General features: G+C 28.5%; 1 protein-coding gene across 1 annotated transcript in view; it reads left to right on the plus strand.

The window, feature by feature from the left end:
* The window catches only part of LOC131801913 (phosphatidylinositol-binding clathrin assembly protein LAP), a 58,219-nt gene extending 49,997 nt beyond the window's left edge, over positions 1-8,222 (plus strand). The window contains 2 exon segments of the mRNA XM_059121014.1: positions 3,818-3,907; positions 7,618-8,222. Of these exon segments, the coding sequence (XP_058976997.1) occupies positions 3,818-3,907; positions 7,618-7,830 (303 nt within the window). The 3' untranslated portion in view covers positions 7,831-8,222.
* The last annotated feature ends 7,339 nt before the right edge of the window (positions 8,223-15,561 follow it).

Below are 15,561 nucleotides of genomic sequence, written 5' to 3' on the forward strand. Positions count from 1 at the left end.
TCTACTGTCATCCTAGCAAATTTGAACAAACCTGAACTCTATCTTCATTGATACCGAAACCAAAAAATTAATAAAACTTGTAGGCAACTAAACGAGAATTCAAGAACGGATTTTTCTTGTTAAACTTTTTGCCCTGCAAATTTAAATTATCATTTGGCAGACCTGAACTCTTTGAGCGAATAAAATTTTTGCTTTGTTTCAGATAGCCCATTAACCTCCTACTATTCTTGTAACTTTTAACAAACTTGTACCGGCTAAAGTAAGTCAATTTTTTATTGTATTCTTAAGAGTAGTTTTATATTCGGTTTGTTCTAAAACCTCAATAAATCTCCAACTAGCATTTTTGGCAATTTTTAAAGGAAGAAAATTGCCGTGACAGAAAAATAACTATTAAAAATTGTAGGAAAAAAATGAGAATTCAAAAATAAGTTTTTCTTAAAAATATTTTTACTCCAAAAATTGGATTAACATTTGGCAAACTCGAACTCTCTAAGTGACACCCATTCTCCGAATGAAAATAATACATTTGTTCTGTTTCAGACCCTCCATATACCTCCTACTATCATTTTTGCCACTTAAAACCAACATTTACTCTCCGAGCGACATACGAGCGTATGTACGAGCGATGTAAATTTAGTAGCATACCTTCAGGAAGAATTTTATTTTAGCTCTGTTTTAAAATCTCCTTCAACTTGTAAATAGAAAACCATACCCAAAAAAACATGATAATTATTTGACAAACTTGGCAGAGTAAAAAATAGTGGCATGTCTGTTTCAGAACCACCATAAAATGCCTACTGCCATTCTAGCAACTTTTAACAATCTTGTACTGTCCAAGCAACATAAAATGATGAGCATACCATCAGGGGGAATAATAAATTAGCTGTGTTCCAGAACTTACATAAATCTCCTATTAGCAATCTTTCAATTTAAAATTTTCAAATTTTCAAATCTGACGACAAAATATGAGAATACAAAACATTATTCAACAAACCTGGAAGAGTAAAAAATAGTGAACAGTCCCAGAATCGCCATAAACCTCCTACTTAGGCGTTTCTTTATATTTTCTTGGTTTTAGAGCCTCCACTGATATCCTACAATTATTCTTGCATCTTTTTTGCCGAGTAAAAAATTATGGTTAATTTGTCTTCTCCTTATGACATTTTACTAGTTTCCGTTTCACGACTTTGAAAGATTGACTTGTTACGAGTTTTAAAATAAACTAAAAAGATATGGGAAATATTAAGCTCTCACAAATAGGCATTGAACAATAACGAGCGCTAATAGATGGCGTTAAAGTCGTTCTTGGTTTTGACTCACAATAAATTTAACTTTTCATATAACACAACGATTTTTTTTGTCGTTTTGGGATAGAGATATTCTTTCGTCTTTTTGATATATTTAAAATATTTCAGTATATTATTTTAATTTTGAAAGCTGCCAGTGGGACCCTAACCCCTTTTCCTTGTTAGAAAATCCCATTAATTTGAGAAGTTAATTTTTAACATGTAGATGGCTCTGACTTCGAGCTGTAACTTTAAATGATTACAACGTCAATATTTGACATGAATTGTGACAAATGTATATTCTTCTCATACCTTGTAAAAGATATATAAGTGAAAACTATATATATTTCTTAGCGCCATTCAGCGCCATCTGTTATTCGGTTTTGAGTATAAAATATAGGGTTTTCTAGTTTCAAAGCATCGTAAATATGGCAATAACTGCACATGTATCCAAATTTACCATCATATTGTGCAAGAAAATGCTACATTTTACACTAAAAACCCAACGAACATATGGCGCTAAATGTCAAGTCATGATAAATATTGAATTCAAATAATAAAAAAAGAAATGTGATAGCTGAAGGTGGTCAGATGTGAAAAAAATAAATTTGTCACAATTCATGGCAACTAACAACGTTATAAGCATTTAAGAAGTTGCAGATCGAAATCTAGCGCCATCTACATATTAGAAAAAACTGGAATAGACATTATACGCTATGAAGGTTTGTGTCTGAGGCAATAACGTGTCCAAGGCTCCTAGCCAAATGACAGGGTATGAAAGATTACTGAGGAAGGTTAAGTTCTAAATTAAATTTTAATCTTTAATCATTGAAATTTTTAAAAAATATTAAAGATTATTAAATAAGGTCCCACTACAAAATATTGAAATTTTTAACCCTTCAAAAATTATATATTTAATTTTTTTTTTAAATTAAAGCGTACATTTACTCTTTTTTTTAAATATGATGAGATTATCAAAGGTCCCAATACAAAATTTTGACATTTTAATCTTCCAAAAATGTTATTATATTTTTTTAATTAAAGGATAAATATTTTCCTTAATTAAAAAAAAAAAATAAATAAAAATATGATGCAATTATCAAAGGTCTCAATACAAAATATTGAGATTTTAATCTTTAATTTTTTTTTCTAAAGTTAAAGGGTACATATTCTCCTTAATTTTTTTAAAAAATATGATGCGATTATCAAAGGTCCCACTATAAAATATTGAGATTTTAATCTTTCAAAAAAATTATTTTATTTTTTTAATTAATTAAAAAAAAATGATGCGATTTTGATAATCCAACCAATACAAAATATTGAGATTTAATCTTTATTAATTTTTTTAAATTTAAGGGTACATATTCTCCTTATTTTTTTAAATATGATGCAATTATCAAATGTCCCAAAGGAAAAATATTGAGATTTTAATCTTAATTTTTTTTTAATTTTTTTCTACAATTAAAGAGTACATATTCTCCTTATTGTTTTTTTTTAATATGATGCAATTATTAAAGGTTCCAATCAAAAATATTTAGATTTTAACCTTTAATTTTTTTTTTTAATAAAAATGTAAGGCATACATATTTTTAATTTGTGTATTTTTATATTTTTTATACACAAAATTACAAATTATTGAAAAATTATATATTATTTTATAATATTATTTATTTACTTATATCGCTAAAAATATTCTTTATTTCTCTTCTCTTTTATTTCCGACTAACATTTTTTTTGATTTTCTTTTTTTAATTTATTTTTTATTTTATTTTCTTTTTCGTTTTTGGTTTATTTTTTTGCTACTACATGGTTTGTGTCTGTGTAACTACTCTGTCTGTGCCCCTCCACTTGGTCCTCACACACTCACAACTGTAATCCGCTCCGCTCACATCCTGAAAATGAAAATTGCCTTCCCCGGTTTACAACCACGCCATTGTTGTGTCATCATCTTGTCATTAATTTTTTTTTTCTAAAAAAAAAAATTGTCAACATCAAAATGACGTCATGCAACCAAAAACCCCAAACTTTAACTTGTTGTTGTCTAAAATGTTGCAATGAAATGCGTTGTTATAAATTAACAAAAAACCAAAAAAAAAAAAAAACGGATATTAATCGATTGTTTTTAAATCGATGACTTCCAACTACCACCCTAAATTTTTATTGAAAAAAAAAAAAATAAATAAATAAATTGTATTATTTTTTTTAATTGTATAAAAAAACACACACACAAAAAATACATATTTTGTATTTTTTAAAAAAAATGATAACCACACTAATTTTATATATATATATATATATATATATATATATATATATATATATATATATATATATATATATATATATATATATATATATATATATATATATATATATATATATATATTGTTTTTAAAAATGAAATATTGAAAATAATTTTTTTTGTTAACTAATTTTAATTATTATTACTATTATTATAACATAAATAATGTCGTCTCTAAACAAATACAAATCATGTTAATGTGACCAAAAATTTATAATAATTGTATTAGGCACATGGCATGACTGTAAGTCCTGCGCCAATCACAATTAATCATCCGTATATACATGCTAATTATCCTGTAATACCAAATTATATGCAGGTAAGATTTAATTTATTTTTTTGTTATAGTATTTCTTTTTCCTGTATTTAATTTTTGTTTTAACGATTTTTTCGGTTTTTTTATGTTTGAGAAGGAAAAAAAAACTGATTGTAAATTAATTTTTTTGTTTTTAATTTTTTTATTTTTAATATTTTTTATTTTTCAACTTTATTTTTATATATAAAAAATTATGTTTTTAATTTTGTTATTAATAGCTTGATATAGTTTGTAATTATTTTATTTTGCCTTGTTTTTTTTTGTTTTGTTATTTTCTATTTTCCAATAATCGCTCAACTTCATCATAATCACTAACTAAACCCGCAAAAAAAAAATCAATGCAAAAATTCTTCTACTTCTTCTCATTTTCTCTATTAACGACAAAAAAATTTTATGATCTCAAGACAAACATTTTGTATCCTATTTTCCCTTCTCCCTATTTTCCTATCATGGCTCTCTTCTACCTTCTCCTCTTCTGGTCATGCCTAAAGCTAAACAAACAACACGCTATACTCTTTAGAATTATCTACATACATACGTTACATATATATGAAAAATATTAAACACTCTTACATGCATAAGTAGCTATTGATATGAATATCACCACAGTTTTTCAAGAAAATTTTGTCATAAAAAAATTTAATTTTTAATTAAAAAAAAAATTTTGAAAAAAAAATTGCTGGATAAAAAATTTAAATTTCTGAAAATAAATTCATAAATTTTTTTGCCATAAATGTTTTCAGGGCAGACTGTATTGAAACTATGCTAAAATACTATGTATTGTTTTGTAGTTTTGCAAAATTTATTTTTAATTTTTAGAGAAAGCTTTTATTATTTTTAAGAGGATCAATGGGAATTGTTATAAATTGGACGATATCTCGTACATTTTTAAAGGTTTTTTTACCTAGTCCGTATTGGATTTTTTTTTAAGATTATTTTCAGCGAAATGGACGTTTATATTTTTTAATTTTATTTTGTTTTTTATTATTATTTCTTTTTTTTTTGATTTTAAAGACTAAAATCGATTTTATATTTTTTTAAAGATTCTTTCTCCAAATAACTATTTTAAGGACAGATTGTGAAATTTTTAAATATTTCTTTTAAATAATTTGTTCTAGGACTAAACGTGGATTTTTGTAAGATTTTTTAAGTAATATTTAAAAAAGCTCGCGACAAAAGTGGATTTTTTCAAATCATGGACCGATTTTTAATTGTTTTTTAAGAACCAAAGAGTTTTTTCAAGTTCTTAATGCTGATTTTTAAGGAATTATTTGAATGTCTTAACGGGGATTTTCAAGGATCCTTTGACTTTTTAAGATTTTTTTGACGTTTTTTCATAGACCAAAACTTTTTAAAAAATAATTTACGGAATGTAGATTTTGTATTTTTTTTTTTTGAATATTTTTTACTTTTTTTCCAAGTTCTAAATGTTAATTTTTAAAAAAATATTCGAATGTCTTAACGAGGATTTTTTAAGGACCTCCCTTTGATTTTTTAAGAATATTGTTTTAAATACTATAAGTGGATTTTTTAAATATTTTTTTTACAAAGATTCAACGTGGACTTTTTAAGATTTTTTTTGATGACTTTGACGATTTTTTTAGGGACAACATTTTAAAAAATCATTGACCGAAAGTAGATTTACTAAAGAATACTTTTCATTCTTTTTAAGGACCAAAGAGTTTTTTTTAAGGGGTCAAGAATTTATTTGAATTTATTAACGAGGATTTTTAAGGACCTCCATTTGATTTTTTAAGAATATTGATTCAAGCACTAAATCTGATACTTTTTTTAAAATATTTGTTTAAAGGATTGAGTTTTTTAGATTTTTTTTTTTTTTAAATTTAGGGACTAAAAATTTTAAAGATTTTTCGGGGTCTTAACGTAATTTTTTAAAGAATTAGTTAAAGAATCGAACTACGAAAAATCGTAAATTTTTCAAGGACCAAATTTTTAAATATTTTTATAAGGCCGAAACAGGATTTTTTTTTATTATTTTTATTATTTTTTTTATTTATTTCGAATTTTTTTAATATTTCAATTTAAATATTTCAGATTATTTAAAGGAAAGAATAAATTTCAATTTTTTTAACATTTTTTTACGAAAAAACATTTTAAAGGTTAAAGACTAAATATGGACTTTTCAAGGACTTTTTTGTGGGACTAAATATAGATTTTGTGAAAGCATATTCTAAAAACTAAAAGATTTTTTTTAGTCAGCAAGAATTGTTTTTTTTTTAATTTTTAAGATTTTTTTTAGAATTTCTTTTTTTCGAGGACTAAACAACAATTTTTAAGAAGACATTACGTCGATTTTTATAAATATTCTTCAAGGACCAAAGCTGAATTTTTTATTTTACATTTGTTTTCAAGGACACAACGAGGGTTTTTTAAGAAATTCCTCAGGGACCAAAAAAAGAATAATTCCAGATATCCCAAAATAGTTGTTTTTTTTTTCATGAAAAATCAGAATTTTTCAAGGAATATTTCAAACACTAAAAGTGGATTATTTAATTTTCTAATTTTATTTAAAGAATATTTTTTCCACTATCTGTGGATTTTTTCAGGTTTTTGAGGATTCCTTTTATAAATTATTTTTTACATATTTTTTTTCAAAGACAAAAAGCTTTTGACATTTTTGAAATATATTTTTGTAAAAGGTTAACAGAAAGAGAATTTTCAAATGATATTTTCAGCGATCAACAGATCCCTGATTTTACTTAGTCCTTATTTAAAAAATTCATTTCTATTGTTCTATTCGTCCTTTGGAAAAAAACGTTATTGGTCTTTTGGTTCTTGAAAAAGATCTTAAAAAAATTCATGATTATTCATCACTTAGTTCTTGAAAGCAATTCTTCAATTAAACACTTTTATTAGTCTCTTTTTGGTCTTTATTTCTTAATCCCTTTTCAATCCATAAATAATGAAAAAATCTTGAAAAAAAATCACGTTTTTGGTACCTTGATCCTTGGAAAATATTCCTTAAAAATCCGCTACAAATCAACCTTTTGCCCGGTCTATAAGAGAATCCAATTTTAGCAGTCCTTAAAAATATTCTTTAAAACACCAAGAAAATTGGTCTATTGGTCCTTAAAAAAAATCTTAAAAAATTCAAGTTTATTGGTTCGTAGGTTAGTGAAAAAGAAATACTTAGAAAATTACAATTATTGTCCTGTTTGGTCCTTTTATAAATATTCTTGAAAAATCCACGATTTTTTTCTCAGTAAGTCTTCGAAAAAGTTTCTTGAAAAAATCTGTCTCATTTCCCATTGGTCTCTCCCATACACCACACCATTCAAAACGAAATCCTGTAACACAGCAAAATTACTTGGCTTTTAGAATTAAAATTTATTATTTTTTTCTGAATATCAAAATTTAGAAATATTTAGAATATAAAAAAACAACAACAACAATATTTATATATTAGTATTAGTAACAGTAAAATAGTTAACATATTTTACACATATCTAACTAGAGATTGTATTGTGACATGCTGCCATGGTAGTAGTACACAGAGCAAAAAGTATGTGCATGATAAGTTTTGATTGCGTCCAAGTAAAAAAAAAAATTATAAAAATTTTCTTTAATTATTTTTATTTTTGTGGAAATGTTCAAAACTAACAAAATTCAATTGACCTCTTTTTGGGGGTCATTTTGTTTTCTTTTTTTTCTCTCTTTGTTTTTTTCTATGCATTTTTCCCACCATTGTGCAGCAGGGAATGCCGGTGATGGGCCAACCTATGATGGGCCAAGCCCCTTTGACTGGCGTACCACCGACGATGACAGCGGCGCCAATGATGATGCCAAGTAATCCAGCTGGTCTGATGCAGGCAACACAACAGCAGCAGCCGGTCATGCAGGCGACGATGATGCAGACAAATGGCGGCAATAAAAGCGTACCCTTAGATCCTTTTGGAGCGTTATAAATTACAACAAAAACAACAATAATAATAATTATATAATTATTAAAAAAAAAAAAAACAAAAAAAAGTAGTTGAAGAAAAACTAAATATTATAAAAATATACAAAAATAACAACAAAAATTATAATTGTTAAAAATTTACCACAACACGAAAGAAAAACAAGAAAAAAACACAAGAGAAGTACCCACTCTCTCGCTGTACCCTCTCTTTTCCCCATCCTCCTCAAACAAAAAAATAAGGAAAAGAGATAAAAATTTAAATAATTAATTAATTATTATGTTTAAACATAAACAACAAAAGAAGACAAAATTTATATTATATATTAAAAAAAAAGGAATATATTATAATTATAACTTGATTATGAAATACAAAATTATTGATGATGATAATGATGATGATAATTAAGAATAAACATAACCCAACTTTAGATTGATGATAAATTAAACCAACCAACCCATAAAAAATATTATTATATTTATATTTAAATATTATATATATACACACATACTATTATCACAACAACAAAAACAACAACCACAAATCATAACCTCCCCCGATCCAAGTTGAAACGAAAGAGAAAAAATAAAACCCACTATTATTTATTAGTTTATATTTAAAATTATATATATATATATATATATATATATATATATATATATATATATATATATATATATATATATTTATATATACAAAAAACAAAATACCCATAAATACAAAATTATAAAAAAAACCCAGAACATACATGCATACATACTTTATTATACATAAATTGAATAAAACACGAAAAAAATTGAAAAAATAGAATTGTGAAAAATATTTATGTAACCAAAATTGTAACAAAATGATATATACCCTGTCTAGCCATATGGCTGAGGGTATAACAACAACCTGAACTATCTCCATGCTTCTTGTAATACAATTCCAATATCCTTCTTTTTCCACTACTTTCGTTGTCCTTTTATTCTAAACTGAGATTGCAATTTAAATGTGAGATATGAGGGTTGAATTTCAAAATTGGCAATGGCTTTGGAAACGAATTAAGGGCCGGTTTCTCTACCACTATACGAAATTGAATAGAAACGAAAAACACCATTCCATGGTACAATCATAAGGTAGAATAGCTTCCAAAACTGCAGACTATATCCGTTTCTTGTGAAACTTGCTTGCAACAAGTTGTTTTCATTTATTAAATTTTTTCCCCATTTTCAAAAGCGGGAAAAGTGAATGAAATGCCTGGATTTTCTTTCAAAAATGTGATCTAAACAGTTCTACTCTTTCAACTCCATGGCAAAATAACCTAAACATTCTCCATGCTTTTTGTAATACAATTCCAATATCCTTTTTTTCCACTACTTTCGTTGTCCTTTTTTATACCCTACACCACAAGGTGGTCAGGGTATTATGTCTTTGTGCATTTGTTTGTAACAGGCAAAAGGAAACAAGATAGAACCATAGTCCCTTTTGATGATCTGCATAGAATCACATTCTGAGTCGATTTATGCATGTCCGTCCGTCCGTTTGTCCGTCTGTCCGTCTGTCCATGTATTTTTGTAAACAAAGTACAGGTCGCATTTATTGTCCGATCCAGATGACATTTTGCACAGATCATTTGTTTGGCCCAAGGACGGACCCTATTGAAATTGGAGATAATCGGTCAAAATTTAGATATAGCTCCCATATATATCTTCGTCCGATGTACCTTTTATTGTGCACCAAACGTGTAATATCAGCCCGAATTGTATGGAATTTTGCATACCATATGCCAAATTTGATCTAAATCGGTTCAGATATAGCTATAGCCCCCATATATATTGTTCATCCGATTTGTTATTTTTGCCCTCCGCTGCCGTAATATGCACTCTGCAACAACAATATTTGGGGAAATATATAAAATACAGCTCAGAAATATATTTGCCAAATTTTATCGATATCGGTTCAGATTTGGATATAGCTCCCATATATAACTTCGTCCGATTTACCCTATATTGTGCACTAAACGTCTAATATTTCTCCAAATGGGATGGAATTTGGCACTTACGGCCGAATTGAGTCTTGAATCTAGTATGTCAAATTTGGTGAAGATCGGTTCAGATATAGCTATAGCTTCCATATATATTGTTCATCCGATTTGTTGTATTTGTTACCCACAACCGTAATATGCACTCCGTAACAAAGATATTTAGGGAAATATATGAAATACAGCTCAGAAATATCTTTGCCAAATTTAATCGAGATCGGTTCAAATTTGGATATAGCTCCCACATATAATTTATCTGATTTCAAATTATTTGTGCACCAAATAAAAGTCCGAATTTTAAAGATACAATTGCTTCGGCATATTTAGTCCTTTGAACTTTAAATTTTAGTTATAATCATAGCGTGTATGATTGGATTCTCCCATAAAAACTTTAAATTGTTATGTGGTGCTCTACTAAATAAGCAAAGTGGTGTAGGGTATCAAAAAAGTCGGCCCGCCCGACTTTAAGACTTTTCTTACTGGTTTCTAAACTGAGATTGCAATTTAAATATGAGATATGAGGGCTGAATTTTGAAATTGGCAATGGCTTTGGAATTGAATTAATTTCAGAATTGAAACGAAAAACACCATCCCATGGTACAAAAGGAGGTTGAACAGCTTCGTAAAAATTACCGATGCAGCCCTGAGGTTGCTTCCTGAGGCCCGCTTCCTGTCAAATTTGCATGCAACAAGTTGTTTTCATTTATTCAATAATTTCATCATTTTTAAAATCAGTTAAACAACGGGAAAAAATGAATGAAATGCCAAGATTTTCTTCCAAATGTCTTTCAACTCCCCATGACAAAACAACCTAAACTTTCTCCATGCTTCTTGTAATAGAATTCCAATATCCTTTTCTCCACTACTTTCGCTGTCCTTTTATTCTAAACTGAGATTGTAATTCAAATATGAGATGAGCTGAATTCCTAAATTGGCAATGGCTTTGGAAACAAATTAAGGGCCGGTTTCTCTATCACTATACGAAAATAGAACAGCTTCGTAAAACTACAGATAAATCCCTGAGGCTATGCCCGTTTCCTGTCAAATTTGCATGCAACAAGTTGTTTTCATATATTTAATATTTTTTCGTCATTTTTAAAAATCAATTAAACAGCGGGAAAATGAATAAAATGCCTGGATTTTCTTTAAAAAATTTTCTTTCTCTCAATTCCATGGCAAAACTGGTGAATAGCTTTAATGCGCGTCTCGCAACGTACGCCAATTCCAATCATTGATTTTGAAAATATTCTGTTTTTATTTTTCAAAACAATAACTACATACACAAAATTTGCAGAAATGGGACACACTTAGAAAATAATTGTAATCAGATGGTGGCTCTACCTTATTTTTTTATTGTTACATGCACCATTCCAAGTGTATTTTTCAAATTTTGGTTAAATTTTACTCCAAATAATTGTAATAATTTCGAAAAACTTGTTTGGAAATCATTCATATTCGGAAAAGAATTTAAGGTGCGAGTACACAAAATACTTTTTTGACTGGCCTAAGTCATCGTCTGGCTTATTCGTAAGTTTTAGGTTGCCATGATTTTGTATGAAAATTAGCCAAATATGCAACTCCTACATTATCTTGATTCGTTTTGGAAAATAGTCATTTTGTTAAACCATATCCATTTTTCGGTTTTAAAGGACCAATTTTTGTATGCCAATACGGAAGGGAATACACAAGAAAACCGACATTCCGAAGGGGGTGAGTCAACCTAAGGAATCTAATATTTTAAAAACTCACCTGTAGGGTGTTTTTTTCGTTTCCATTCACTTTCGTATTGTTATACAGACAGAAATAGGTCCTAACATTTAATAGAAATTGCCAAGAAACCTTTAATTAAATTTTTCCTAAAAGTGCATATCGAAATAATCAGAAACCATATTTGTTTTTTTTTTTTTGCTCATTTCCCGTTTTGGATTTTCACGCGGACTTTGCTGAATTTTTTTATTTTTTCGAATAAAGCTAGATTTAAAAAATGCTATAGTATCCGAAAATCGGGTAGGGATTTTCCTGTCTAGAAAAAGGTCAATAGAAATTGCCTGAATAAGTCGTTCAGTAAGCCGCCATTTGCTTCACACTAAAGATGATGAATATTGTTGGACCATTAGGCCTGTAAAATTTAAAAAAAAATAATCAGATTTATTGGTCTCTTGTTCCATGAAAATTTCTTCATTTTACAATTTCTTTGAAATTTTCCGATTATCGATGAAATAGATCTTTTTAAAAAATCTGCTTTATGAATAAGTCTAGAAGACGATGTTCAGCAAAAAATTGTCAAAACTCGATGACCATAAAAATTTCACAGGGTCATTTCTCCTGGGTTAAATGGGTCGCCCAGTTAGCTACCTAGGCCAAACCATATTTTTCAAAAAAACCCTATAGTTCCACCAAATTTAAACCTGTTCAGGGATGTGATGAAAAACATTTTGACCCGATTTTTGGTATTAACCGATTTACTCTACATCTCAAATTCGTCAATCCTTTGACCAAAAATATATACGACTCCAAATGGAATCTAGTTTAATTTTGTGTCTTTAACTAAAGTGATGGTCTAGAGTATTCCTTGTGAAAATTCCAATTATTTTATAAAAAGTAATTTTCGTTGAGATCTCGATGGGTGGTTTAACGTTTTTCCCTTAGCCCTAATACATGCCAAAAATGTAAATTCATTGAGCTCTATATTCTTTTAGATTTCTCTTTCTCAGCATAAAATTCTGCTATATTTCATATCCCAAATTTTCCAAATCTCCTTTTTCTTTCTACACTCTGAAAACTTCCCTCTTTATGATATTTATGTCCTTTCTGATGTATACATTGCCCTTATGATGTTCTTTTGATTTTTTTTAAATATATAGACACAGAGTTGTATTTGTAAATGTTTACAATTTGTTAATTATCAATGTGCTATAACAAAAATATTACAAGAATTGCTTTAAATACTTTATATATGTCAAATGCTGTAGAAAATCTGTTTGAAATTTTGTTGAAAAGCCTCTAACATATAGCTTTAATTTCAATGTCACAAATCTGTAAGGAAAGAGAAAACTTAGATCCCTTTCTGTCAAGACTCTTCTTTGTGCATAGAAAAGCCGGAAAGAAAAATGAGTTTTTCTTTGGGGAGTAGCTACTTTCCCACAAAAACAGACTTCTTATGTCATACTCTGTACATGTGAATAGACAATTAGGGACACGTTTACATATCATGCTAAAGTGATATGGAAACTGATTAATAGTCTACCATAGAATTTAGGAAACTTCTTCTTGTACTATAAAAAAATTCTGGAAAAAATTGTATGTTCCAGATGATATTAAATTATTCTATGTCAGATTTGATTTTTAGGAGTAACGTATACTCCTTCCAATAGCACACAGGTCAACGTTTTTGTATAGCCCTCATATGACCATACATCCCGATATTCGATTTTTTTTTTTATTTTAGCCACATTTTTCAAGAGTTCAATTAGTTCAGAGTTCATATTTGGCGTTGACAGCTGAGCAACTATAGAAGACCATGTTCCGTACAGACGATAGCGCAACCCATATTCGGTTTTGTTAGTAATTTTATCCGCATTTTTTCAGACCTTCCTTTCTATAGACGACATTTTTAAAAAAAAATTAAATCCAATCTATAGAACGCTTTCATAAGTCTTTATATTTTCTATCGTACACCCTGAGATGGAGGTTTTAGATCTAATCGTATGCTAAAAGTACTAGAGGTTCGATATTCTTTCAAATTTGGAATTGGTAGTAATGTGTACTCCTTCCCACAGCAGAAAATTGTCCATACAGCTCAACGTCCAGCCCTCATATGACCATACACCCCGATATTTGGTGTTGTTTGCTTTTAGCCACATTTTTCAAGGGAATTATTTCAGAGTTGATATTTGGCGTTGACAGATAAGCAACTTGAGGGGACCATGTCCCGTATAAATTGGTTTCCAGTATATGGAGAACATCCTTGCAAAAAACTGTCCAAATAACTTCAAGTATTGGTACCTTCCGATATACGATGAGTACTCCTTCCCGCAGCAGAAAATTGTCCATACAGGTCAACGTCTTTGTGTAGCCCTCATATAACCACATATCCCGATATTCAGTGTTTTTTGCCACATTTTTCAAGAGAATTATTTCAGAGTTCATATTTGGCGTTGACAGCTGAACAACTATAGAGGACCATGTTCCGTACAGACGATAGCGCAACCCATATTCGGTTTTGTTAATAATTTTATCCGCATTTTTTCAGACCTTCCTTTCTATAGACGACATTTTTAAATCGTCCAATCTATAGAACCCCTTCTTAAGTCTTCATATTTTCCAACCTTGAAATTTTGAGTTCTCCGTAGATATGTCCAAAAATCCTGTGTACAGATCCACCATATAATGGTTGCTCCTGATTTTTGATACTCTTGAATGTTTAGATCACAATTCCTAATGCGATCGGGTCTCTCAACGGATAAAATCTTCACAAGGAACTTCTTGTGTGAATTTTCAGACAATTCCGTTGAAAAATGTGGCAAAAATAATTAAAATAGCGAATATCGGGGGGTACGGTTCTGAGTTTTGAGAGTCGAAGTAAATTTCAATGTCTTTATGTATGACACTCATCCGATCGAAATTTAGGCAGTTTGTATTTATCTCTTGAGAGAACTTTTACATGAATTTTCATCCAGACTACCATTGAAAATGAAAGGATTGTTAAAGATATTGTCACTCTTGATTCTTGAATCAATATCCTGAAGTCCGAAATGCAATGTAAATCATCTCTGGCCTTTGAATTTTTTTATAGGTCAGCATAGACACTATTCGAATGACAATTTCATGAAATACTAAACTACTGGATCGAAATCTTAGACTAATGAAAATAACTAAATATTCAAGCGACTCAAAGTGGAAGACTAAAAATCTGTTAAGAAACTGTTTCAAGGAAAATGTTTTCAGGCCAATACCATTTCAGGCATTTTTTATTTTACATGGAAAAGTATATTGGGCGCCCAGTTTTAATTGAAGTTCTCTTCCTTATTCCAATAATTTGTTTCCTGTGCTGAATCATATATTTGTTATTGTGTAGCATACCTTGGGGAGAACTTTAAAGCCGTATTTTTAGGAACACTCTACATGACATGAAATGTTATTTACTTAAGGCAAGCCAATGTCCAGAGGTTATCCTTTTGGTTTTTTTAAAGCATATTTTGAGGCGTTTCGATATAAAATTTAATAAAAAAAATTGTTTTAAATGTTAGTTTCCAAAATCAATCCAGCAAGCTGAAAATATTAAAAAATATATATGTATGCATGGTGCAACATATAAAGGAAAATAATAATATATATAAATTAAAACAAAAATAGTAAATAAAAAAATATATAAAAAAATAATTAAATTTATTGTACCATGTATGCATATAAATGTATATCCGAAAGGAAAACCTTCCCTCGTAAAAAAATCGCTTTACTTATGTATTAGAGGACATATACATGAAACAAAAATAATGATACAAAATTATAAATATATATACACATATTGGACATATAAAGAAAAATGCAAAATATAATAATTAAAAAAAAAAAAAAATAAATAAATAAATTCATAAATGTATGCTGAAAAAAAGGAATAATAAGAAGTGGATAGATAATAGATGTCCAATGTTAAAAAAATAAAAAAAGAGAAAAAAAAAAAACACAAAAATTATGTTCCAGCAAATCGTCCA

This window comes from Musca domestica, unplaced genomic scaffold (genome assembly GCF_030504385.1).
Source record: "Musca domestica strain aabys unplaced genomic scaffold, Musca_domestica.polishedcontigs.V.1.1 180, whole genome shotgun sequence".
Classification (NCBI taxonomy): domain Eukaryota; kingdom Metazoa; phylum Arthropoda; class Insecta; order Diptera; family Muscidae; genus Musca; species Musca domestica.